Source organism: Motacilla alba, chromosome 14 (assembly GCF_015832195.1).
Source record: "Motacilla alba alba isolate MOTALB_02 chromosome 14, Motacilla_alba_V1.0_pri, whole genome shotgun sequence".
NCBI classification, from domain to species: domain Eukaryota; kingdom Metazoa; phylum Chordata; class Aves; order Passeriformes; family Motacillidae; genus Motacilla; species Motacilla alba.
The window spans coordinates 9,574,235-9,601,613 of NC_052029.1; the positions used below are offsets into that span (position 1 = coordinate 9,574,235).

At 39.7% G+C, this 27,379-nt stretch overlaps 2 protein-coding genes across 2 annotated transcripts; both read left to right on the forward strand.

Moving 5' to 3' along the window:
- Positions 1-76: 76 nt before the first annotated feature.
- Positions 77-11,983, forward strand: PMS2 (PMS1 homolog 2, mismatch repair system component). Its single transcript, XM_038151749.1, has 15 exons — positions 77-223; positions 446-585; positions 1,165-1,251; positions 2,302-2,404; positions 3,081-3,264; positions 3,767-3,934; positions 5,213-5,310; positions 5,602-5,701; positions 5,957-6,041; positions 6,436-6,588; positions 7,606-8,500; positions 9,299-9,466; positions 9,947-10,047; positions 10,998-11,167; positions 11,550-11,983. The coding sequence occupies exons 1-15, from the start codon at positions 204-206 to the stop codon at positions 11,691-11,693; spliced, it is 2,616 nt and encodes an 871-aa protein (XP_038007677.1). The 5' UTR covers positions 77-203; the 3' UTR covers positions 11,694-11,983.
- Positions 11,984-13,881: 1,898 nt separating this feature from the next.
- LOC119707078 (radial spoke head 10 homolog B-like) lies at positions 13,882-27,326 on the forward strand. The gene is made up of 19 exons (XM_038151605.1): positions 13,882-14,180; positions 14,916-14,991; positions 15,204-15,272; positions 15,478-15,651; positions 16,197-16,282; positions 16,910-17,024; positions 17,826-18,002; positions 18,675-18,816; positions 19,274-19,395; positions 19,861-20,047; positions 20,744-20,852; positions 20,937-21,016; positions 21,116-21,264; positions 22,066-22,173; positions 23,214-23,387; positions 24,586-24,637; positions 25,160-25,270; positions 26,348-26,543; positions 26,964-27,326. Exons 1-19 carry the CDS (start codon positions 13,915-13,917, stop codon positions 27,223-27,225), a joined length of 2,655 nt encoding a protein of 884 aa, XP_038007533.1. The 5' UTR covers positions 13,882-13,914; the 3' UTR covers positions 27,226-27,326.
- Positions 27,327-27,379: the final 53 nt, after the last annotated feature.

Genomic DNA, 27,379 nt, shown 5'->3' on the forward strand with positions numbered 1-27,379 from the left:
CTACGGGATCGCCCTCCCGCCCTCCTGCCATTGGTCCGCGTCGAGCGGCGGAGCGCGTCCCCACAGGGCGGTGGGCGGGGTTGCGGCGCCGGGCCGGGGAGCGCGGGCCGTGTGGGGCGGGCGCACTCCGGCTCTCCCGGCACCGACCGAGCGGGGCGGGAGCCTGAGGAGAGCGCGGCGCGTCCCGCCCCGCCGGTGCCCCGATGGAGGCGGCTGCGCCCTGGTGAGTGCGTGCACCGGCCCGGGCTCCCGCCTTCGCACCCCCTGCCCAGGCCGCTTTGCTCCCCTCACGGGAGTCGCGCTCCTCGCACGGGCCGTACCCCGGCTGCCGGCGCGGTTCCGGCTTCCCCCGGTTCCTGCCTCCCCTCCCGGCTCGCTTGGGGAAGCCTGAGCGGGGTTCGCTGCCCGCTCTCACCGCCGCGGTTTGCTGTCCCTCTCTCCCCAGCCCGCAGCCCGCAGGGGCCATCCGGCCCATCGACCGCGGGTCTGTCCATCGCATCTGCTCGGGGCAGGTCGTGCTGAGCCTCGGCACTGCCGTGAAAGAGCTGGTGGAGAACAGCCTGGATGCCGGAGCTACCAACATCGGTAACTCTTCCTCGAATTTAATAGCTTTTCACAGGCTTCTAAAGCACGTCTTTTTCCTCAAAACCGAGTGCATGTTAACAAATCTGGGCAAATGCTTTCTGTCTGGGCCAAGCATCTTTGCCGTGAATTCACACCTCAGGTTAATAAAATATTCTGATTCCCAGACTCCAGCTGCATTCCTAGCAGCATGTGAGATTGTGTTATTTAATTTCTAGTGGCCCCTTTGGCCACTGAAAAAGTGTGTGGCAGCAGTGGTGATCGGGCTGTGCCAGCCGGTGCCTTGGGCTAGCACAGGGTAAAGGCAGGGCTGGCCTCCAGAGCTTCCAGGATGGCGGCTGGGATAATTGGGAAAACTTCTGTTCAGACACAAGTTCAGTGAAGCTGAATTACCTGGAACTACAGACTAACTTCTCCTAACTTTTGACAGCTGTCAGGGGTTAGCTTTGGTTTTTTTTCTGCTATTATTCAATTCTGACATGGAAAGCTGTTATTTGAAAAATTGTCTTCAAGTGCAAAATTGATACTAAACACCATGTGTGAACATAAAGAATTAAAATACTTTATGTCCTAATTTTGTAGATATAAAACTTAAAGATCATGGGGCAGAACTGATAGAAGTTTCAGATAATGGAGGTGGAGTGGAAGAGGAAAACTTTGAAGGCTTGAGTAAGTTGAATTTCTTTTGTAATTTAGATGTGGGCATTTAGTTTAATCATATTTAATGGACACTTGACTTTTACATAATGTGTGTGTTACCTGCAAGACGTGAGCAGTGTTAGACTGATCTGCTGTAGTGCTCTTGTGGTTGTAGTTCTTGTAACTCAGAAATGGTCCTTGGTTTCTTTGCTTGTTTAAGTGGCACAAGCAATACAAATTATCACAGAGGAGAAAATCTTACAAAAGTCCATGTGGATTAACTCATGTTTAGTCACTGGTCGTTGTTGAAGGAGTTGAGCTGTGTGGAAGTGGCTGCTTTGGGAAGGTGAATTATGAACTCTAGTATTTGCTGAAGGGGAACTGACGTTGCCCTGACTGTCAAACTTTCCGTTTGCTAGTTTTGAATTGCACAAAATGGGAGCAGAAACAAGACTGTCTGATGAATCTAACTAGCCACTGCAGTAGAAATACTGTCATTTCTTTTTTGATAAAACACCTGGGAATCTTTTCCCCATAGGTTATTCCTCACTAACTTTGCTCGCTGTACATTTTTGGTAGATCAGAAACTCAATGTGCTGCTGTTCAGCGCAGTGAAAGTTCAGGGGTGCTGCTGCTAGGTCAGTTTGTTCCCTGGTGACTGGTGCTGCTCTGACGGTGTGCATTGAGCCCTCCTCAGCTGCTGTGGTGGCTGGGCTTGTCCTCTGTCCACCCTGCACAGCACAGGCTGCAGCTGGTTTCTGGCAGGGCAGAATCTGTGCCAGGTCCAGCAGCAGCAGAGGCAGGTGTTGTGTCCTGCTCTGAGGCATCTTGTAGAGCTTATACCAATAATGCTGAATAAATCTGTGATGTAAGTGTGAAATAGCAGGTGCATCTGAGGATTTTAAAGAGATCTTGTTTATAGGAAAAAGGGAAGGCAAGCAGTATTTTGTCTTTAATCGTTATGTAAAATACAGTGAATAATGCAGAAGGTGTTTTGCTTCTTGATATGCATACAAAATCTACTTGCGTAGACCAGTGGCACTTTGAAGTGAAATATATATTTGAAATATCTTTTTCCAGCTCTGAAACATTACACATCAAAGATACAAGATTTTTCTGATCTAATACATGTTGAAACATTTGGGTTTCGAGGTGAAGCTTTGAGTTCACTGTGTGCATTAAGGTAATTAATATTATTTATTAGTAGTAGGAAGTTACTATATGCACAAAACCACTGCACCCTTTCAGTTTACCATTATTGACAAAATGGGGCTTTGGAAACTTCCAGTTCCTTACTGTTAGGTCAGTTTTGAGCAAGAGGTTGCATGACATCCTGAGTTGTTTCCAACCAAAATTATTCTGTGTTTCTAAGCACCTAATTGGTAATTTTGTGAACAAAATATAGAATTACTTAAGGATGCAGATCTTTACAGGGTGGGATTGTGTATTTGCATGAGTATTTGATCCTCTGATGTAAAGCACTGTAATATTCAAGTGCTGGTTGTTAGGTTGTAACTCATTAAGGCTGTACTTAAATTTCTTTCAGACCAACTATACATTTTAAATCAGCTTTTGTACACAGTGCTGCTGGTATCTATTAGAATGAGGAATGTAGTGTTCAGCAATAGTAGATTTTAACACTGAGTTTTATAAGAGAGGGATGAAAGGGATACAAATAAGAATAGTAGCTAGGGAAATGTTCCAGTACTCTAAAGAGCAGGTTCTTAGTTGTTTATGGGGAAGAGTTGTTTTAATAAAATTAATAGTATTGCTGTAGTTTCTATGCTGCTTGTCGTGAGGAATAGATAAGATAATGTGGTGCTCAGGGAATAATTCCATTGCCTCTTTCCTCCCACTAGTGATGTTACCATTTTCACCTGTCATAAGTCAGCAAAGGTTGGGACCCGTTTGGTGTTTGATCACAACGGCAGAATTACTCAGAAGACTCCTTTCCCCCGGCAGCAGGGAACGACTGTCAGCATCCAGCAGTTGTTTTATACGTTACCAGTGCGCCATAAAGAGTTCCAAAGAAACATCAAAAAGGTAAGGTCAGAAATTCCCAATTCAAGGGAGTATTGTTCCCCAGAATTTATTCACTGCTGAATGAAATTCACTTCTCTGTGGCATGTACTGATTACAGACTGTTTCATGCCTGTCTTACATCTTAATCAGATAATAAAAGGCTTCTTGTATGCTTTTCTCTTCTACTTTGCAATATTTGGATTTAAAGGTGCATTCTCAGATTTTCACATTTTGAAAGAATCCATATCATGATCACTTATCTGTATTTTAAAACCAGGGACTGCTGTTTTGTGGCTAAATATCAGTCTTGTAAACATCATGTCTATTTTTAAAGTATTATTTTTCACACACACACACACACACACACATATATATATATATATATATATAATTAATTTGTAAAGATTTCAAGGATAAAGCTCCCCCCCTTTGTGACCTGCAGATATTGAATGCTTTGTTTATACATTTGTGTTTTAAAAAGAGACATTTCATATGAATTTGAACTTTCTTTTTCTTTTAATAGGAATATGCAAAAATGGTCCAGCTGCTCCAGGCCTACTGTATTGTTTCCAAAGGAGTGAGGATTAACTGCACTAATCAAGTTGGCCAGGGGAAAAAAAGCTGTGTGATATCCACTGCTGGAAGTCCCAGTTTAAAGGAGAACATTGGAGCAGTATTTGGACAAAAACAGGTGTTGCTTTTATTATTGAAAAGAGAGGGGATGTAGCTGTATTTTTAATATCTAGGAAGTGTGAGAGGATGGAGTGTTGGTCTGCAGCACACCCCAGAGGCCCACAGAGGAGAGACACCGCAGCCTCCACGGACTCTGAAAGCCCTGGATCTGCTCAGAGATGTTTTAGAAATTATTTACAAGATGGGATTATGGCTTAATGTCTCTCTGAAGCCAGTTTTAAGAGCTGTTCTGTCAGCAAATTGACTGCGTCACAAAAACAAGCAATTTTAAAAAATCCTTAAAACGGTGTGATGTGAAAGTCTTAACTGGAGACAGAAGACTGAGGTGTATCCATTTTTGCTAGCTCCTCCTATGAAACTAAGTTTTATTCTGAATAACCTTTAAATGGGATTGCAGTCAGCTTTTCCCTGTAAAGCTGTAGACTGTGATTCTTTCTAAGGAATAGCTATAAAAATAATTGTTATCCTCTAGAGGAGAGCAGAGATGAAAAAAGCTCAAAAACATCCTTCCTACAACTGTATATTACAATCATCATGGCTACTGAGTGGTTGATAGCTGCTGGCTGTTGATAAACAGTTTTTCCCTCCACAGTGCCCCTACAGAGATCTCAAAGCCTGTTCAAGCTGTGGCTGAAAGATGAGAGGGAAGATGTAACTTTGTCTTGCCACGTGGCACCAAGCGTGGTTGAAAATTGAGGGTTATCTGAATAGAATGTTTGGCTTATAGCCTGTTTTTTCATGTTGAATTCTTAAATTGATAGAAGTTGCTCTAATGGCAGAAAAATAATAGTGGCATGACTAGGGCAATGTTTCTGGTAAATGTAACTGTTCTTAGGGAGCTTGTGATTCAAATAACACATTTGTTAATAGTTTAATTGTCCTTTCAAAAGAAACTTTTGTTACTCTTTTTGCCTTTTATTTTAGCATAAAACTTGTTTAGGTCATATGTATGTCAAACTGTCAACCATTTTATTGGTCTGCCTGTGTACATTTAATGTAAGGGTCTGTGAAATACCTGAAGCACACATTGTGATATCAAGGAATGAAAACAGGCATTTCTTAGATGCATTTTTCTGTTTCTCAGCAAACAGTGCTATTATCTTCTAGTAGGATATTTTCAGGATATTCAGTTTGGATATTTTAAGTGTTTGTCTTGGTCAGCCAAAACCCACCATTTTAAAAAATAAATTTTAAGGCTAATAAATGACAATAAAATAGAAGGGAAAATCTGTATAGGTTTGATGTTTCACTTCCTTCCCTTTTTCTTTTTTTTCAGTTGCAGAGCCTTATTCCTTTTGTTCAGCTTCCTCCTAGTGAAGCTGTTTGTGAAGAATATGGACTCAGCCCTGCTGACATGCCACAAAATCTTTATAGGTAATTAGGAAAGTACAAACCACTGCTGCCTGTGGCACTTTACCATAACCCAAAATTTCAAATAAAAAGGTTTGATTTATAGTATTGAAAAGAGCCAAGAGCAGCATAGTAGATATTGGGATGCAGTTTTGTAGTAGCCTTTATCAGACAAGGAATTGGGAGAGGAATTGCATATTTACATATTCACTGATGCTGTATAAGAGTGTTTCCTTAAGCCCCTTATAGAATACATTCCCCTCAAACATGCTTTTCTCATCCATTTCCCTTACTCTCACATCATTTATCCAACAGTATCACTGGCTTCATTTCCCGTTGTGATCACGGAGTTGGAAGGAGCACAACAGACAGACAGTTCTTCTTCATCAACCAACGTCCTTGTGATCCAGCCAAGGTGAGGGGCTTGGTTTTCTCTCATCAGCTCCACTAACTCAGTATTCTCTCAAAACCTCAGGATCAGTAGCTCATGTGTATGTTTGTTTCTTGGTAGTAGAAGTTTCTCTGTCTCAAGTTTCTGTCTTAGTTATGTCTATTTGAGTGAACAAGATCTTAGTCATACTATATATGCTTTAGTACATTAATTAATATACACTGATGCAAAATAGAAGATAGTATTTTTGAAGTTTATTGTTTTTTCACCTTTTTGCAGGTTGTCAAGATTGTGAATGAAGTTTATCACTTACACAATAAACACCAGTATCCATTTGTTGTCCTTAACATTGGGGTAGATTCTGGTACGTTCTGAATAATTTTTAGCAACTTCAGTAACGGCTATTACAATTTATTCTTCAATAATGCTTGTATTTAGAAAATACTGTCATTTTCATCTGTATGACTTCTTGCACTCTGAGGATTTTTTAATGCTCAGTTGGTGAGGGAGAAATAGAATCTAGCTGTGGTTCCACTGTTTTTCCCCTCCACCTTTTCTATACTCAAAAATAACTTCTTAAGTGATGAGGAAGAGGTCATCTTAAATATGAGAAAATTTGTATCATGTGTTTGTTTGCTGAGATGTTGAGACAGTTAAATCTGATTTGCAGACAAAATGGCAAACAAACCAGAACTAATTCTGTATAATAACATTGCATTTTATTTGTAAAGCAGTTATTTTTTTCTTTTTTTTTCCAGAGTGTGTTGATATCAATGTAACTCCTGACAAAAGGCAAATTTTACTTCAGGAGGAAAAGTTTTTATTAGCAATTCTAAAGACTTCTCTGATGGAAATGTTTGGTAGTGATGTTAACAAACTGAATGTCAATCAGACAGTTCTGGACATTGCAGGTAGGACACAAAATGTGGAAGTTTTGAGTATGATATAGGGCAGAGAATTAAAGATGGGAAAATGTGTTTTGAAAAACCTAAAGAAGAAATGAAAAAAAAAATTAAACCAAAAATAAAGAAGGACCCTAAGTTATTAAGTGATTGTTATGGAAATGACACATGCCAGCACAGCAGGATTTACAGTCAACTTTGTGAGGAGAAAATTCACACAGAATTAATTGATAATGCTCGCAAAAGATTTCTCCCAAGATACTAAAAGAGACCTATGGTTTTTTTTATGAAAATGTCTTTGAGAAAGAATGGTTAAGGGGTCATAAATAAAATCTGAAAATTAAGCATGAGTTTATTGGATTTTAAACTTTGATTCTTTTATGTTGCCTCCAGAAATTGATGATTCTCTTGTGACTGTAGTCTTTCAAGATTGCTTTCCCGATTCAAGATCATCTCATTCTCTTCCTTTCATTTAACAGAGCCACTTCTAATTTTTCTTTTTGCTGACATGCAGAATCAGTTGTAGCCTGATTCTCACTGTTATTTTAAATTAACCTTCAGTAAAATCCTTGTTGGACTGGCAGTTGATGAGGTTGAAGTCCTCTAATGACCAGCAAATCCCATGTACTCTAAATGCCTATTGTGCCAGCTCCTTAGCACTTTGCCAATGGGATTTTATAGTGACCATTAAAGTGTAAGAGCAATTCACTTTTCATTGTCACTCTGTCATTAAACTCTTTTGATAATATAAATAAATGTGCTGATTGAACTGATTACTGTTCCAGTTTAAAAAGAGACTACAAATTCATTCTTAGTAGTGTCATTAAATGTCTTCAAGATGTAACTGTTTCTGTGTTTGCTATTAATGCATTTCAGCCCTATACTCATTGTCTGAAGCTTCAGGGCTCCTTTGAGCTGTTTGCAATTTTTCTACCTCTTTTCACTCCTGTTCCTAAAGCACATCATTTAATTCATGTTTTCAGCTAACATGGAATCTTGAAATGCTGTGTATTCTGATTTCATTAGGTAACTTGAAGAAGACACTTCCGGAAGAGGCAGAAAAGCCTCAGGCAGACACGCTGTCTGACTCTGAGACTGAAAATCCAAGTGATGAAGGCAAAAGAATAATGACTCTTGCCAGATTACGGGAGTCATTCTCTCTCCATCAAGCAACAGAAAGTAATTTTCAAAGCTCTAAAAAGGTAAAACAGCAGCACGGTTCCCCTAGACAAAGGTTAATCGATACCACTGGGAGTACTGTAAAGATTCAAAAGGCTGTCTCGACTAAGAAGGCTGAAAGTTGTCATAAGTTGGACTCAAAGGTGTCAATTCCAAGGAGACACTTAAGAAAATTGGAAGATACTGCAGATTCTGGATTCTGTAGTATTTCTGAGTCAGATGCTGGATGTAGTACACCAGAAGCTGGAAGCTGCATGGATAGTGAAAGTGCAATTAATTCAGAGGATGAATTCTGTAGCACAGAAGAACAGATGCAGAAGGAATGTCTTAAAACTGCTGGATACAGTAAGAAGTCACTGGACTGTGATGTTCAGGTCTTGGAAACTGAACCCAAGCTAGATCAAGTGAATGACTGGACTGATCAAAACAAGTTTTCTCAAGAAGCAAATAGTAGTTCCCCAAGAGTAAAACGTTTTAAAAGCAGAAACTTTAAAAGTGAAACAAATGATTCCAAGGCAGGTAAACATCCTGAAGTGAAGAACACTAGTGTTGATGTACTGGTGGAAGTTAAAAAGAAAATTGTGCCTCTTGAATTCTCTATGAAGGTTTTGGCAGAAAAAGTAAAAAAGGTAATACAGCAACAACAGAAAAATACAGCAACTGAAAATTACAGAAGATTTAAAGCAAAAATTAGTCCTGGGGACAATAAAGTAGCAGAAGATGAATTAAGAAAAGAGATCAGGTATTTCTGCTTTCACTTGTTTAATATATTTTACTCATCAATTAATAAAATTAGTTAAGCAAAAATAAAAAACCTGTCTTGAGTGTGGGCAAGAGGCTTACATCTACCTGCTAGGTTTGGATCTATTTTTTATTTAATGTCACAAAAAATCTATTTGATGAGTTATTTTACTGACAAAGCAGCTACTTGAACTAAGTGCAGACAGAATATGGAAAAAGAAAGTAAAAAGGCCAAAACTTCATAGATTTGGCTTAGATCAGCCTTGTAAATTGCAGTTCAGTCAGAGAAGCACCAGATTTCATGACAGCACACTGAAAAGACTGCACAGCTCATAGTCCTCCCTTGTGTGAATGAAATTTGGTGAGACATACCTGGAAAAATGAGTTACATTCAGGTGGTCAGGGGACAGTCAGTGTCTGTGATCTGTTAATATTTGGATTTAAAAAATGTGTTAGGAAAATTTTCAAATTGTGAAAAGAAGGCAAATATGTCAACTGCCTTCAAAACCACGATGCCATCTTCAGTGTTACTCACCTGGGCTATTGCCATATTGCCTGCTTCTAATTTTGTTATCACAAATGGGGGAAACCTGTCTTAATGATGGATTTTGTTCTGCTAGAAACGGCCTCATAGGTCATTGGCAGATTTTCAACATTTATATCCTGTTTAAATTAGATTTTTCTTTTTTCTTTTTTTGATATGAAGTGTGTTCTGCAGGGGAGAAACAGAAGTTTTAAAGTTTTACATGGTAACTGATAAGGGTGTAATTTATAATCGCTTTATATTTTTTGTATACAGTAAAGAAATGTTTGCAAAAATGGAAATCATCGGCCAGTTCAATTTAGGGTTTATCATAGCAAAGTTGAATTCTGATCTTTTCATAATTGACCAACATGCTACTGATGAGAAATACAACTTTGAGATGTTGCAACAACACACGGTTCTCCAAGGTCAGAAGCTGATAGTGTAAGTATTTTCAGTGTTTTAACAATAGCATGTTTGAAGTTGAATTCAATGTTTCAGAAGGATATCTGTGATTTATATTTATGTAGCATTTCACACATTCAGAACACTTGAGACTGAAGTGGTTTTTATATTCTGTGTTTCAAGGAGTCAATCCTCACATGAAACATAAATTCCATGGATGCAGTTGTAGCTATGCAGCAAGTCAGTGATCAGACAGATTTCCCTGGGGGATTTCATAGCAACCCACAGTTTGGTAGGATATTGGAGACTGTTCCTGCAGCAAGGAATGCTGCCCAGCTGACTTCATCTGCTGAGTAACACTTGGAAGCAACTGTTCAGTAGTGAGATTTTTTTTTTTTCACACAGCAGAGTGAAAAGTTTTACAACAGAGCTCTGTATTAAGTGTTTCTAGGTTGGTTCTGAGATCTGTCTTTAATGCTCTGCACTGTGTATCTATGCAACACCATCTTTTTCTTTCAGGCCTCAAAATCTCAATTTAACAGCAGTCAATGAAACTGTATTGATTGAAAACCTGGAAATATTCAGAAAAAATGGCTTTGATTTTGTCATAAATGAAAATGGTGAGTTTGGACCAGAACTGCTGGAAGTAAGAGCCTTCAAAGGACTAATCTTATTTATTATGCAAAAAATTCCCTTGGCTGTGATCAGATTTGAAATAAGATGCTTTATTGTATATGGGATGTTTGTTTTTTAAGACTTATGATTCTGTGGTCTCTCTACATGATTTAATAGAACACCGTAAATTATTTATCTTGCCAGCTTTTTACAGAATTTTTTGAAGACTGGAGTTATCTTTGGTTACATGACTGGATGTGCATTTTCTGGATATGTTACTTTTGGTTTATTAGTACACCTGCAGGGATAAATGTAGGCAAGTGGTAAATCTAGTAATTTAAAATAAATAGATAGCATTAGGAACTGATTTTCTATGGTTTTCCTTGTGGCTTTAGTACTGACTTGCTCTGTTTTTTTGAGCAAATTTTGTAACCTGCAAGTTCCTTATTGTTTCCCTTATACATGAGGATAATGAAAATGCACACAGTGTGGTACCACTTTGCTGTTTGGGAAATCACTACACATTTTTTCCATAGTCTTCATTCCAGAATATCCCAAGGTTTCTTTGGTCTAAAATGTTATTAATTATCAATCTCTTACCATTGCAAGAGACACCTCTCTCTCTCTCATTGTAAATCCTGAGTGATTTTGCAGTCACATAAACTCAAAAAAGTTTCGTAAACCATTTGTTCTTTGGAATTGAGGGGTTTGTTAGACAGTAGATCTTCCTGCTTTTAAGTTTGCAAACAACTATTTGGTTGATGTTAAAAGGACGTCTGCCATAGTTACCACTTTGGTTAGTTAATTACATCCATCAAAAGATTAAATTTAAACATTATAGATATGCACATCACATCATATTAACATTTTAAAGTAGTTTCTCAGCTTTTCTCTCAAGAAAAAAAGTAATCTCTTGTACTTCTCTGTTTCTTTATTGTCTTTGCAAACCTTCCAGCTCCTGTAACTCAAAGAGTTAAATTGGTATCATTGCCAACAAGCAAAAACTGGACTTTTGGTCCACAAGACATAGATGAGCTGATTTTCATGTTGAGTGACTGCCCTGGAGTGATGTGCAGGCCCTCCAGGGTCAGACAGATGTTTGCTTCTCGAGCCTGCAGGAAGTCTGTAAGTACTGCACTTGATGTTTGTGTTCATATAAATAAATACCACATTCCTGGTGTAGTACAGGTGGCTGTCTCTGCATGTGTATTGCAGGGCAAGTTTATTTACTGCTGAGTGTCAACAGCTAATATCCTTCCTTCTGTTCCTCATGTTTTTGTCTAGTGTAACTTGGGAAATATTTCTGCTAGTTTTTTTATTTTGTTCCAAACTAATGGGCTCATGAACCCAGCGTTTGCTGTGTTTTGTCTTCTGATTGTCTGGTAGGTGATTTTTATTTTAGTGCCTTGTACAGAATTTGCTGTAGTAGCTGAAGTACTGCTCTGGTCTGTGTCAGCTGGCAAATGGAATAAAGGAAAGAATTCTTTTTTTTTTCCTTTGCTTGCAGGTGATGATTGGAACTGCACTGAATGTGCAGGAAATGAGAAAACTGATCACCCATATGGGTGAGATTGAGCATCCCTGGAACTGCCCCCATGGAAGGCCTACTATGAGACACATAGTCAGTTTGGACTTGATTTCACCACAATAAGTCAGTGTCTGTTTATTAAAATTTTAAATTTTAATTCTTGGCAATATTTTGAGCTTTTATCATGATTCTCTTATTTTGAGTAAAAAAATTTTACGCAGTCTTCAAGTTGGAAACAAGAGCACTTGGAGGCATTCAGCAGGGTTTGCTTGTTATGCCTGTCGAGTCATCAATACCAACATCCTGGAATTCATGTAAATAACTTCTGTCTTATTGCAGTTTACTGTGTGTTGTACTTCTTTGCGCAGCAGTCAAAACTTTTATAAAATAAATACGTTTTTATATAAAGATCAGGAGTAGCTGAACCTCGTTTATTGCAAATACACTGATTCTGAAAATAAAGTGGAATGTGAGTTCAAGTCCCTGGCAATGCCATAAACCAAATATTAGTTTTCAATGTTTATACATCACATATATGATAATTTTAGAGAAAATGGAAATTATACCCAAGTTTAAATATTTTTTTCTTATACCAAAGCTGGGTTTTGTTAGATAATGACTTAGAGCTTTAATATTGCATTTCATGATTAATCTCCAGTTTTCCGTGTTTAAGGTTTGAATAGAATTATTAGTGTGGCATCATTATTTTAATTAGCATCGTCCCCTTCCAAATTCCAAACTTGTTTTTCAAGAACAGGGATTCTTTTTCTGATAATGAATGGGAAAAAAAGCTGTCTCACCAGGCACTGCCAGTCAGCTCAGTCCAAATTCTATCTCAGTACAATCAAAACAGGTAGGAAATGGTCTTTTTGAATAAGAAACCATTAAAACAGGTAGCTACGCTCTTCCAGTTCTGTAGGACCAAGATTTGACCCAAGAAATCTGTGTTTATGTATTATGTTCCCTTCGCACTCCATTTGCCGCTGATGGAGCTGTGGCCATGATGCTGCTGCTGTTCCTCCGCGCCGCTTCTCCGAGCAACGTGGCAGAGCCGTGCCCGTGGTACCCGGCACGGCTGCGGCCAGGAACCTTCAGCAAATTGTCCGTGTCCGTGTGGAGCCGCGGTTGTGCCCCCCTGCTCGTGTGGAGCCGCGGTTGTGCCCCCCTGCTCGTGTGGAGCCGCGGTTCTGCCCCGCGCTCTGCCGGTGTGGGAGCCAGCCCGGCCGGGCCCGGCCCGCGGCGCGGCGTTGTTATGGCTACGGCAGCGCCGCCGCACTGCGCCTGCGCGGGACAGAGGGGCTCGGCACGGGCCCGGTCCCGCTGCCCCTCAGACCCGGCTCGGTAAAGGGCTCGGCACCTGCCCGGTCCCGCTGCCCCTCAGACCCGGCTCGGTAAAGAGCTCGGCACCGGCCAGGTCCCGCCGTCCCTCAGCCGGGGCTCGGTGAAGGGCTCGGCACCGGCCCGGCCCCGCTGCCCCTCAGCCGGGGCTCGGTGAAGGGCTCGGCATCGGCCGGGCCCCGCCGCCCCTCAGCCGGGGCTTCATAAAGGCTCGGTTAAGGGCTTGGCCCCGGCCCGGCCCCGCTGCCCCTCAGCCAGGGCTCGCTAAGGCCTCGGCGCCGGCCCGGCCCCGCCGTTCCCTGCTCGGGCGCTGGTTGAGGCTGTCCCTGCCAGGCCTCGCCGCTGCGGCACTCGCAGGTTGCGTTCTTGCACTCCCAAGCGGCCATACCCGGCTGTGACAGGATTGCAGGCAGTCCCGTAACCTTCAGGTAGCTCTCAGCTGGCAGAATAACGACAAGATTTGGTGGTTATGCTGTGCTGTGGTTCAGTCTGCAACTCATAACTTGGAAGGCAAATTAAATCAATAATAGTAGTACAGGTGTGACTTCCCAGAACTTGCCAAATGCATATCTTTGAGAAATGGCTTTCAACTTTTCAATGTAATTAAATCTAATAGTTAAAAATCAGGTAAAGATGGAGATCTCAGTGTGGCAAAAGTAAATCTACTGGTAACACTTCTATCACAGTGGTTTGATGGAAGACTCAGAGGTAATTCACAGACATTGCTCCCTGTTAACCTTGTGGCCTGCCTGCCACAAGCTGATACCATTGGCTTGAAGAATTGCTGTTACAGAGATTACTTTAATATATGCATTTATAATAATCACAGAAATATTGGGGGTTTGGGTTTTTTGAGTTGGTGGGTTTTGTTGGGTTTTTTTGGGGTTTTTTTGGTAGTTGTCTGTGTTTTGGGTTTTTTAACTAGTTTATAGGTTAAAAATATGTACGTTAGAAATAAATTTTCATTTTTCAGAAGGGAAGTGCGCACTGAGGCAATTCAGTAGCTATGACAAAAGGCAAGAAGAAAGATGTCAAGAAGAAAGATGCCAAGAAAGATGGTAAAATGACAGCTGTTGAGAAGTCAGAAGAATCTCTAGGTACCCCAACTGAGAGTAGCTTAACAACGCTAGATTTGCAGAGTGACTCACTGAGGGAAGAAACTCCGGCAATTCCAGAGGCACCAGATAAAGGGGCAGGGCTAGAGGAACCACCAGTCCCACCTGTTACCCCGATGCAGGAAGAGCCTGTTCTTGCTCAAGTGATTATAAAAAGGTACACTTGTTACAAATACAGCAGTGAAGTCAAGAATTCTCATTTAAGTATCTCTGCTGTAGCCAGTGTCATACAAACACCGATTTGAAGCAGAGAATCAGGTTATTCAGACCCAGTAGCAGTGGCACCTTAGGAGATGTACATGTGGAATTCTGCTGCCTTCTTGCATCCTAGAGTGCTGCTGGTGCTCTCTGCCTGCCAAAACCCTCATTCTTTTACTTTGTTTACCTTCAGTGAGGTTTTGTTAAAGTATACAGATAACTGGTGAAGGAAAAGATATCATGTAATCTTAGTTGTTGCTGCCTTTAACTGCTTAAAGCTGCTCATATCTCTTCAGAATGTCCTAAACTGAGGAAGCAGGTGAATGGCAATGTTAACAAAATCCTTTTGTATTTCATTATGATGTTTATATGTAATGTGTCATATACCAGCATGCCTGACTGTAAGGTAGAAAATACTACCAATGTGGGTTTTTTTCTTAATTGAAGGAAATATGGGTCTGAGGCAACACCATTTATGTGGAATGTTACAAGGAACTTCCAAAAAATTGAAAATTTTCTTGTTGTTCATTATTGTACACAAGATGCATCAGCTGACCTGTGTGTAGACCATGGTAAATCAGAAGTCATTTATGATTGTTCGTATGATCATTTATGGGATTGTGTGGTCATTTATGTGATTTAGATCTGTTGGCAGTGACTTGAAATCTTCATCCTTAGTTTGTTTTCTTTGTAGCTATGAAGGTGAACAAGTTGATGAATTCTATGAGGGCGAAGGATTTATATGTTTTGAGGGAGGAAATACATACAAGGTGAGTGTATAAATTTAAATAAAAGTAGCGGAGTAAGTTCGCTCTCAAGAGCACTGAGAGCATTGAAAGCTCTGTTTAGTTTCTGGCATTAAAACTCTTGATTTGAAGCTATTAGTTGGAGGGGAATTAACATGTCACTCTTTTAAAATCTTACAGTCACTGTAGGCTTCAGCTGGGGTAAATCAAGTGATGCTATTCTCTTCATTTTGAAGGGTCTGTTTTCTGAAGGGCATATGAATGGAGAAGGGACTTACACATGGGCTGATGGAGTAAAGTACGAGGTAAAGTACAATTTAAGTGATAACTGAACACGGTTGCACCCAGTTAGATGTGCAAATTGAAGGCAGCTAGATAAGTTGCAGTAATTGGTAATTAGAGGTGGCAACTGCAGAGCTGTGGCAATGATTTCAGTTCGAAGCCTGACTTGTCCCAGAAGACTGGGAAACAGAGAGTCTTAGATTTTAATGTTGTAATTTAATCTTTCAGGGAATATTTGTTAAGAATGTGCCGATGCATAATGGCTGTTACACCTGGAATGATGGCAGTGTTTACGAAGGGTCAATCCAAGATGGACTTAGGCATGGATATGGAGTTTTCAGGAGTGGCACTCATCCAATTTCTTACATTGGTAATTGGTGCAATGGCAAAAGACATGGAAAGGTCAGTAAGAACTAAATGAGGGCATGGGCTCGGGTGATACCTTCAGGAACAGCAAGTGTTACTGTGCAAAGGTTTCACAAAAGTGTTTTGTTCTGTTGCCTGGTCTTATGCTGTGTAGAGATTGGTTTTCCCTAGGGAGCTTTTCTGAGGTTGTGAATACAGTTAATACTGTAGACCTACTGTTGGAAGTAAAAGACTGAATGGGTCAGAAAACTTGTCTACCTCAGACTGAGTACTGAAATTAAGATGCTAAGGTTAGCTCTCTTAGAGTATTTCCAAGAGGTTTGAAGAAATGGTAGACTTTGATGTAATGTAATAGGATTTTTCTTTTGAACACTTGGTGTTTTCTAAGGTCTTATCTAGTATTAATCAAAAGAGCTTGCTTTCTTTATTTAATTGTATCCCTTTAGTTGCATTCAGTACAGTGAGTCAAAGTGACCCTAAGTATTAGAATGTGATTACAAGCATCATATCATTTGTATGTGGTGTTTTATTCAGCTAGATGAATATTTAGGTGTTTAAACTGACTATGCTCTTTGTTTCAGGGTGTGATTTATTATGATCAGGAACAGACCTCCTGGTATTCAGGTGATTGGGTAAATAATGTTAGAGAAGGATTGGGATTCAGACGGTAAATATGATAACACTTGTTCTTACCCTCAACATTTTTTATTTTTGTGTATTATGGTGCAGTTTCTTGTGTTGTTTAAAGTGGGTACAAATGCTGTCATTTCATAGTAGTGTGTACCTTCTGCAAAGGAATAAAAAAATGTACAAAGTGCTTTATGATAACAAGACAGACTTTTAGAAGTTTATTTTTATGTGCAGTATTTCTACTGACCATTCACACAAAAGAATAGCTTAAGACAAAGTCCCAAATCAGCTTTGGTAAACCACAATTCAGTACTGAAAAACAAACACACTTGATTGATTTGAGCAGATAAAGCTGCCTTATGAATAAATGACTTATCTGTAGAATTATACACAAACAAATATTGTTAATAGCTGTGGCAAAGACTTTTTGGGAAAAAGAGCTGGTTAATACTTTGAGTGATTTCTAAATTAAAAGTAGGAGGTAAACAATGGCTACAATAAAACCTCTGTGTCCATGTCACAGTGAGTCAATTTTCAATTTAATGCTTATATTTAGCCTTAATAAATTATAAATTTATTAGCAATGAGATTTCACATGAACCTTCTATAAGATCAGCACAGAATTTAGTATGAATTAACTTTTATTCGTTTTTTGCAGCTACAGATCTGGAAATACATATAAAGGTCAGTGGAAGAAAAATCTACGACATGGACATGGAAAAATGGTATGGCTGACAGATAATCAGCAGTACGAAGGAGACTGGGAGTGTGGCAAGCAGGTATTAACTTCTTCCCCAGAAACCCTTCTGTAGTTCAGCATCTGTCCACTACTCTATAGGAAAGCTAAATAAGGAGTTTTGTGCAATATCAAAGGAGCTTTGTACAATTTTTGCCAGTTGAGTTTGCCAGTTGAGATAACAAAAAACATGTTCTGTATTGTAAATTGATTCTTATGTAAGCAATATTCAAATTGTTAAAGGATTTTGATTTAGTCTTATAAAATCAACATTTCATTCCCTAGTGGAAAATATAAACGTTTTTCAATTAAAAAAAAGAAAGTTAAAGAAGTGTTTGTGACTTAGCTTGAGCTTTGACTTCAGCAGTAGGTATATGTGGCAGTTTATTTCTTTGTCACCTGTAAAATACTAGACCACACTGTTCCCTCTTGGAGAAGTTTTATGATGGGAAACAATTTTGTGGCATTTTCAGTTCCTTCCATTTATTATTCTGTTTCTAAAAAGAAGGTGAGTTACTTGCTCTGTCTTTTCCCTCTGTGTAAAATTGCCAAGGAGTCCATTTTGGACCATCCTGGCTCTGTGGCGTGGTGTTCCTCAGCTGGCTGTTCAGCACTACAGGAGAAGGATTCAGGGAGGAAGGGTGGGTATCTTTAGGAGTCCCGTGGTAGAGCTTGCTCCAGTACGTGTTGATGCAGTGCATCCTCTGGGTGCTTCTCCCATGCACCTTTGTAGGATCTAGTTCTGTCCCTGCTTTGAAGTGCTGCAGCCATCAGCTGAGGGCTTTTATTTCAGAGAACTGCCAAAGTCTGGACCTGTTTTCTAAACACACAATTTTTTTTTCAGCATGGTTTTGGCATGCACACATGGTTTTTGAAGAGAATGGAAACGTCTAAGTATTCTCCATCGAATGAATATGTGGGGGATTTTGTAAAAGGGGACCGCCACGGACATGGGATATTTCTTTATGCTGATGGAGCAGTGTACAGTGGAGAGTGGGTGCATAACAAGAAGCATGGCAAGGTGAGTATGGTCAGAACTACAGACAACAACAGAGCAAACTGTTCTGCTCTGTATAAGTGGATCTCTAGATTTCTGTACAGCAAACTACGTTGAGTTTGTAGTGTGGATGGCATTCCCACACAAAAGGCAGAGAGTCCACTGAAAGCAGCTGGAGTCCTTCCAAGGACACAGGCTGACTCTGTGCTTAGATATGTTTTGGGTGTACAAAGACATATATTTCACTGTGGAGATTTTCAGTTCAATAGGTGCATCTTGAGTTTTGCAGTGGTTGGTCAGAATTTCACACTTCCAGTGTGAGTTAATGGATTTCAAGCTGTCCTTGTGCAGAGAAGTTCTTAAAATCTCTCATAAAACAGACTTTTGAAAAAACTCTGAGTGGAGTGCCACATGTGCCACCTAAGGAGTACAAACAAATCCTTCTATATGGGGGAGAAATACTTTTCAAAATCAAACAGATATATAGTCAGTCCTATATCCCAACAATGTACATATTTAATAGGTGACAAAATGCATTATAAAAGAGGGTAGTAAAAATTATTTTGCTGTATTTTATTTCATATATTGCATTTTAGCCAAGATTCTGAAAAGGAAATTTGATTGAGAGAATTAGTGGTTTGGGTTTCTTTTTTTAATCTTTGTTTTATATTTATTTTATAATTAATCTGTCTGTAGGGCATCTTTATCTTCAAGAATGGTCTTCGTTTTGAAGGAGAGTTTATAAATGATTGTCCCGTGAAAAGTCCTGCTCGTCAAGGGTCTGCTGTGAAAGCCAAGAACCTGAGAGCCACGAGCCCAAGGAGGGGTTTTGGCATTAGTGAGCAGCTTAACAAAACAAATTTTACTTAGTTCACATTTTTTTGTTCCATTTTACTATAATATGAAACTGTTTGTACATACTCAAGGACCAGACATATTTCTTCAAAGATTTAGATAGAAAGGGGAGTCATGGCTTTTGCTTCCATGCTGCGTTTACTGTGAGTGACACTTGGAGTGGCACATCCACACCACATCTTGTAATGAATGGAACTGTGTTGTGTGAAAGTTTCATAGCTTTTTTAATGTCTGCATTTCCTTTTGGTTTGGGGTTGATTTGACAGAATTGCTCTTCAATTGTTCTGCTGTTGGTTGTGAAATCTCTACTTCTTGCTGTGAAGGAATCTATTGTTCCAAGTCAGTAGTATAAGAAGGAATAATACACATTTTGTTTTTCTGTGTGTGTCTATATTAAGCTTTGTTTTAGTTTGTTCTAACTTATTTTATTTGCTTGGTAGAAAGGACCATAATCAGTACTGCCTTGGGAAAGATTCCTGTTCTGGGATCAGATATTGATTTGGATCTATCGTCACTGCTTCTTGTGTTCCCAAGTGAAGACAGAGAGCAAGAATTGCAACAAGTATAAGTCTACTGTTTGATACTTTCGGTTTTCCCTTGTATTGTGTTTCATACTATTTCATTTCTGGTTTATTTGTGTTAAAGTAACTCCTTCCATTAAAAAATTATTTGAAAATCTGAAAGCCATGAAAACAGAAAAGCAAAAAGAATGAATAGACAGTATTGTCTCTTCTGAGCTTCCACTAAAAAAGGCTAATTAAAAAGAGGTTAACATATCTGGAAGGGCATGGAGCAACCAGCTTTAGCTACTCTGAGGTTTGTCTGCTGACAGAGGATGATTTGTTTTTATCAGTCACCAAACCCTTCTGAGTTGAAGCACTGCTTTTGAGTAATACTTTTGTGAATTCTTAGCCAGGGATATGCTAAGTTGCAAGGTCAAATAATTATCTGCCCAGTTACAGGATCAATACAAACTGATCTCTTCTTGCTTTGAGTTGATGCTGAAAACATATCCTGCTTTATTTAGGTAGAATTGGCTGTGTTGAGGAATATTTCAAAATTGAGAAAAGCCTACTACTTCTACAGTACCTTAGGCTGTGCTCCTTCTGAAGGCACTTACAGGCTGACTATGCTGCAGTTTTGGAGGTTTCTGAAGGACTGCAATTTTCATCTCTCCTCCCTAACTCTCGCTGACATAGATCGACTGTTGAGAGGTTTGTATTCCTGGTGAGCAGGGTAGCTGTGGAGAGTTGGAGTGACAAGTTCTCCTGGCAGCTCAGCTCTGGGAGTTAAGTGGTCCTGAGTCAGTACCTCTGTGCCTGGGAGCTCTCAGTGGATCACTTTACACTTCTCTGGGCACTTCTGGTCCTTAGGGGAGAAAATACAAAATTAAAATATAACATTAAAAATTGCACTGAAGAGCCATCTGTTCAAAATATGTATTCACCCCTGGTCTTGCCATTACTATTTAAGAGAGAGAGAGAATTTTGAGAGAGGAGAAACAATTTTTTTTCCAGTGTTCTTAAGTTTGGTTTGCATGTAGTATTTTTTTGTCTTCCCTAGAGCCAGTTAATTGATCAAATCCCTTTAGACCTGCACTGTCCTTAGGATGTGAAGGGTTTAACTCCCAACTTTGAATCCCTTTGAATCAACTTTGAATTTATTTCTATATATGCTGAGTGGATGCATTTCTAGAAAGAGAATTGTCCAAGATCCAGCTACAGGTGGACAGTTCTCCCTTGAAATTTGTTTGGAAGTACTGCATTGTCTGGTGTGAGTCTTCTGGGAGTGTTGTTACACTGTGATAGGTGCAGATGGAGAGGATAAGAAGGGCTGACAAATCAATATGCCTATAAGCATTTTAATATACATGAGAACAGTAGAGATTTGGGGTTTTTTTAATTTTTCAGGACATGGACCACCTGAGGAGGTACATGATCCAAATGATGGATTATGGTTCAGAACATTTGTATCCTACCTTGTTCACCTGGCATTTCACATCTATCATGAAGAGTACAAGTAAGTTTCATCTTTTAGTGAAATTTATTTCACTGTGATCAGTTTGAGTCTTCCCAAACAAGAGTGTTTTTGTTTCAACTATAGAGATGAAGTTCCTCATCTGGAGAAGTGTTTCTTAGAAATGATGTCCAGGTATGTTCTGCCCTCTGCCTGTTGTGTCCAAGGTAAGCAATGCTATTTCTTCTCTCCAGAATTCATTAATTAGTATCACATGCATTGCAGTTTTATTGTTAATGTTATTTTTTCCCAATTAATTTTGAAAGGTATCTTATATTCTGATGAAGAATTCTCATCTTTTGCCATGCGCTACCTTGAGAAATGCTGGGAAATATATGGAGATTTTTGTAGACCATGTCCCAGACCTCCATTTGACCCCACAGTGAAGCTGAGGCAATTCCTCTGGATGTTGGATGTAATAATCTAATTTTTTTTTTGTTTTGTGTGATTAGATGTGCTTTCTTTGTTCAGTTTATATGAGCCTTTTAAAATAGTCCCTGTGGCTTCTGCACAGTTGAAAAGGTGGGAGTGAGGTTATTTGTGCAAACTGTCCAAGGAGCAGTAAAGGAACAGTTGTTCTACTGTTATCTACTGTTATTTATGCACTTTTTCAGGATTTGAATTGAAATTTTTTACTCTTATCAAATCCTAGACAAATGTGTTTAAGGGAATATAAATATTTTTGCTGATCCCCACTGTGTCTCCCTCTGCCCCATCTATAAAATATATATATGAACATGTCCTATTGTTAGAACTCAAAGACTGACAGCTATTGAAATAACACCATAAACCGTTTCAATAATGTATTTGCTACAAGAGGAGCATGAGATTCTTTACTAAAATTCAGTAACTTGGGGACAGATCAAGATTACTATGAAGGTAGAGAACAATTCCCCCTGATATGCTTAGGGTTTGGGTGCTTCACTTTATAAATCTGAGCAATTTTTTCATGAAGAAAAGACTGAATGGCAAAATTGTAATTTTTTTGTATTTTTGTTTATGAGCTTTCTCAGGTTCTTTTGTAACACTGCTTTTGCAGTCTAGGGAAAATTCCCGTTGGCTTCAATAGGACTAGAATTTCTGCTCTTAATTACATATGTGGAAGTATCATTTGAAACCACTAGAAATTTTGGCAAAGGCTTGAAAGGGAGGTAGATTAGGTCCATGAGGAACATGACTTAAATGCTGTTAACATGTGATATTTATTCTTACCCAGGATTTTAAACTTCTCAGTGAACAATTAACTGCTCCAAGAGTTCTGGGAATATTTGTCAAAGTTGGTGCCTCCCTACCTGGCATCCATGGTGTCAACCTGGAGCTGGAGGTGTGTATGGAAAAAAACCCCATAGTTCATTGCTGCAGGAACAGTTAAAATTGCTTTTAAGAACTGCTGTGAATGCTGTCCTACCTGCTGGAACAGGAGGAAAAGGAATTAATTTATTAAAAAAAAACAGAGTAAAACTTGAGCCTCTATTTGTCTTCCTTTGTTCTGCTTATGTTTAGCTCATGTACTTCTATTTTTTCTTAATTACCTCATCTTAGCACAGTCTCAGCATACTTGACCATTCAGAGAGGTCCTTAGGAGTGCCATAATCCATGCAGGGCAATCCTGTTTCCAGTGGAGTGCTGCTAGTGATAGCTTTGTCCTTGGGGAGCTGCCTGACAGTATGGATATGCAGTGATCACAGAGGCATTAATCACTGCACTGAGGCTGTTAAGGTGCATCAGTAATTAAGATGTGAACCCACTGATCTTGAAAATCTGGTGATGCAAGAAACCTGATTAATGACATGTGAGGTGCTGCCACCTCAGTGAGGTCAAGTAGTGACTGCAGAAGACTCTTGTGCTACCTGAGAACTGGCCTAGTATAGAGGGGTTTCACCCTTAAAGAATTAACTCTTACTTAGCAACAGTCTCTTGTAAATGACATAACTGAATTTGTTTTAAACAGAGCCTGATAAACTGAACACACAGTGGAAGTCTTACTGAGGAATCCATTATAAACCCACTCTTGAGGTTTCTAGCAGCATCCCATGCAATTAAAATATGTTTTAGGTAATAGCTGTAGCTGTGAGTTACTTGTTAGAGAAGTTTCTCATAGCTCCAGATACAACAAAAATCAGTGCAGTGCTTTAGCTCAATATGACTTGTATCAAGTGTAACTCATCATATCCTCTCCTGAATTTTTTGAGCTTTGTCTGTTTTCAGTTTTTCTTCAGAAAAAGGGATGTTTGACTAGATAAATGAAGCCAGGGGGACTTCACTACCACTTCTGAGTTCTTTGCTTGCTCAGGTACATAGGCCTGTTAATGAAGAGATTTTGTAAAAATTAACTAATTTACCACTGCCTTTGTTTGACTCTAGATGGTTTTTCTGGAATTTTTTGAAGCTCTTCTTGAATGTGCATTGGTGTATGTTACTGAGGATATGATCCTGAAGAAAGAAGCTCAAGATAATCAGAAAAGAAGTAGCTTTGAAATCAAGGAGCTCTCCAAGGAAACCTCAGCTGTGTCTCTCACAGAACATTCTCCACCCCAGGTAAAGTTGATGCAGACCTGTTCAATGTTGTTATGTGTCCACTGAGAGAATGAAGTCAGGCCCTGAAAATGTTCTGTTTCCTGACCATGGAAACCAATTTCCCCTTTTTGCATAAACAAATACTTGATTGGGCCCCTCTGCTTTTTCTGTTTGTTGGTACCTTAAATTTTAACATCAGTGCACGTTTCCTAGATAACTGTAAATACACACGGAGTACTTCTGAAGGGGAACTGACAGATTGGTGGGCTGGTGAAAGATATGTCTCTTCTGCATTAAGCTGAATGTCTAAAATTGTCCTGTAAAAATGGCATTGCAGCTGTTGTGTGCAGCAAGCCTTGCTGTTTGCCTGCAGTTGAGCTGTCCTCTTTTTCTTTTTGCTAAACTTCTGAACAAGGATTTTGTAGGTTGTGAGATGCTGCCTGTGACACTGGTGCGATTTGTATATACAGAGTGGTTGAAGACATGAATTAGATATGTTATTATTTGGAGTTATGCACAAGGTGAAAGTATTTTTATTAATTCAAGGAGTATTCACAAACATCATTTCACAGCCTCTGTGAGCCAGTAGTGCCACTGTACACCACCACTTCCCATCCTTTGGCCAGTTGTTCCCACCCTATGCACCCATTCCCTTGCAGCATCCCTGCAAGCAGTGACACAGTTGCACAGTGAAGTGGTCCAGTTAAAATAGTAAAAAAAAAAATTTTAAAAAAGAAAAAAATCACCTTAATTTAAATGTACTGAGGCTAAAATTTTTCTTGTGTTACATTTCATTAGTGCAGCAGAAGTATAATTGATACAGATGTAAAGGATGACATTTCCAAGGCAGCAGAGCTCTGTACTCAGGAGCAGATGAACAATAGATGAACAATATGTAGAGCAACATGTAAGAACAGAGGAACAGGTCAAAGAACAGGAGCTTTCATTTTCTGTAGGGCTGTCTTTCCCTAGCTCTGAAATGGGATAATCCTACTTGCCTGGCTGGTATTGAATGTAAAATGTTACCTGGAAACACCTGAAAAGGTGAAACACTCCTGCAATATAAATATTTTGAGGGAGGCATGATTGCCGGATGCATTTGGCTAGCAGAATGCTTTGGAGATGGGAATTTGCATGACTCAAAGGGACTTGGGATTTCACTTTGTGATTTGAACACAGGCCCAGGCATTTATTAACTGAATTTAAAACTTCTTGCCAGCCACTGAGACCTTGTGAAGACACAAAGCCTGCTCATCAATCTTCTCTACTGGGTGAGTACTGTGAAAAGGGGCTACAAAACTATAAAGTGGCTTGAGGAGATTCACTTTTTCTGCAACTTCCAAAACAATTACACAGTTGCTGATCATGGAAACAGGTGATGTGTTGCAGTTACAGAGGGCAGCTCCATTCAGTTTGGCAGTTAGGACACAGTTTATGTTTAGCTTTCCATATCTGCTGTACACAGATGGCTGGGCAAGTTGGAATCTCTGAATTTTCTGTGCTTCTTAATTAGAAGCTACCACTTTTTCCTTAAAAATAACTGAAAAGGCTTTTTAAACCTTAATTCTTCCTGTTCTGTCCCACTCATGTGGGCATGGAAACAGGAGCTTGAACTCTGCATTGTGCCCTTTAGTAGAAACAAACTTTTCATCATTTCAGAAGTATTTTAACCACAGGTCTGACTTTCAGGACAGATGACAACCTGTATTTGTTTGTGCTGAAGATCAAACTTGGAATTTCATGCACAGGATTAAAGGCTGAGTAATTTTAATTTTCTTTCTTTGCAATATCAGAAACTCTTCTCTCATTTCCCGTAACTCCTGGAGAAAGCAAAGATGATGTGTCATTGCCCAACAAGGATGTAAAAGAAGAACAAGATTCCTGTCCAGAAAAGGAATTGATAGGTAAAACAATCTTACTGTTTTGGGACTTAACACACACACACATCTCTTGTAGCTCTTGAATTGTGAAGTTTTATTTGTGTAGGCAGATTTCAGCTTGTCACAAGAGGGCAGTAAATGAGCATTAATTCTGGAGGAAGATTTTTTAAAAATTTAGAATATTTTAAAAAAGAAAAGAAAACTTCATAATTAAATGAGACATTTGAGTACTGACTTACAGTTTCCCCAATTTTAAAATGTTACATTTTATTTGCAGGGCATCTATAAGCTGTAATTTGTATTTACTGTATGAGAAGCTCAAGCTGCAAGCCTGTCTGTGGAGTGTCTTGGACAAATAAAATGTATTACTGCCATGTCCTGCTGCTTCTACTTAAAATAAGAATTATTATTAGTGGTGTGCCACCACTAGCTGGGATAAGATGCCTTATGTTAGGACAGGCCAACATTCAGGCAGAAAAAGTTAGAAAGAAGTTAGTAAGAGCACTTGGATATGTTGAGGGTTGTAGTTTTCTGTACCATCATCCTTCTGGCTGATTTGCAGATCTCATCTGGGTTGGTTTTTGTGTTTGTTAAATGTTTTCTGCTGCTACAGAACTCAAATCCAAGGACAGAGGTAGACAAGGATCTTCGTGTAGTCATCAGCTCTTTTGCTGAAATCTGATGGGTGAAATGTTACACGTCTGAAAAACTGTTCAGAGCCCATCACCTGGGCTGGCCTGTTTCCTGACATGACAAGGGACACACCTCTGTCCTTTCAGGTGGTTGTGTTTGTTCATCCCTTCCCCCATGCACAGGAGTCACAGATACTGAACTGTCCTCAGGTTACTGCAGAAGACTCTTATCACAGGATTAAAGGGAAGAGTTCATTGTCTTTTTGTGCCATTCCCAGGGCCAAGTCACTGAAGCCTCAGAAAAAGGCCACCCCCATTCAGTTCAAAGTGTTTCACACCTTTCATCCTCTGTACCATGCAGAAGCCAGACCTTCCCTTTGCAGAGGGTCAGAGCTGAAATATGTAGTCCAAAACACATTTGAAATAGAAGTGCCCTGTTAAATAAACATGTTTTATTTACATCTTGCAGATGAAGCAAAAGAAGATAAAGATGAACAAAAGGAGTTGTTTAGTTTCTGGATGTGTCAGGTGGAAACCTTTCTCACAACTAAGTTGTTCCCTGCTTTTGAGCATGAAATACGGCTGAGAGATAAAATAAAAGAAGTAAAAAACCAGGATGCTGAATTAGGTGAGCTGAGAAAGATCCAGGCTGAGGAGCTGGAAAGGTGAGTGTTGAATCTTGTCTGGCAATACTGTTATCCTTTATCTTCCACTAGCAATTGCAAATGAGAAGTGTGTTCAAGACAGTAATATAGCATCCTGTATCTGGAAACCAAACTCACACAGGTTTCATTAGTAACATACAGAATGTAACTCATGTGCTTTCTGCTACTGGCTGGAGTAACAAATACAGGCTGCTTTCAGGTTACAAACTTGGTTTATTGGTCATCTGGCACTTGGTTCTTGCTCTGTGCAAAGGCAGTTAAGAGATATTTGGACTTGAGGGGGTAATTAGAGGCTTTCTGCTTCTCTACCCTGTGGCAGGTTATGCTGCTCATACTGTGACTAGAGCTGGAGTTGCTTAGCCAGTGGAAACCTGTCTGCCTTCTCTTACAGTACCTTAAATTCAAATTTTGTTCCTGCAGACTTATTGCTGAAAAAGAAGAAGAGGCAAAAAGGCAAGAAGCAGCTGCATTACAGGAGAGTGTCAGGCTCAGGGAACGAGCCTCGTCATCTTGGGAGAGACTCCTCTCCTGGAGAAGTTTCCAGCTGAAAAAAGAGGCCGCAAGAGAGAACCCTCACCAAAGTGGAGAGGCCCACAAGGCAGCAGAGCCTGAGGAGAAAGAGGCACAGAAGGCAGCACCCACAGGTACCAAGGCAACTGCTGACAAAAAGAAAAAGAAATAAATCCTCTGCTCGGAACTGCCAAAGCTTCAAGCAAGTACTCATCAAATAAGAAAAAAAACCAAACAAAACAACCCCAGAAGACCCACACTTGTAGGAAGCTGTAAGAATGGCTCAGCTGTATGCACAAGACTTGCTGGTTTCAGAGGGAGCAGTC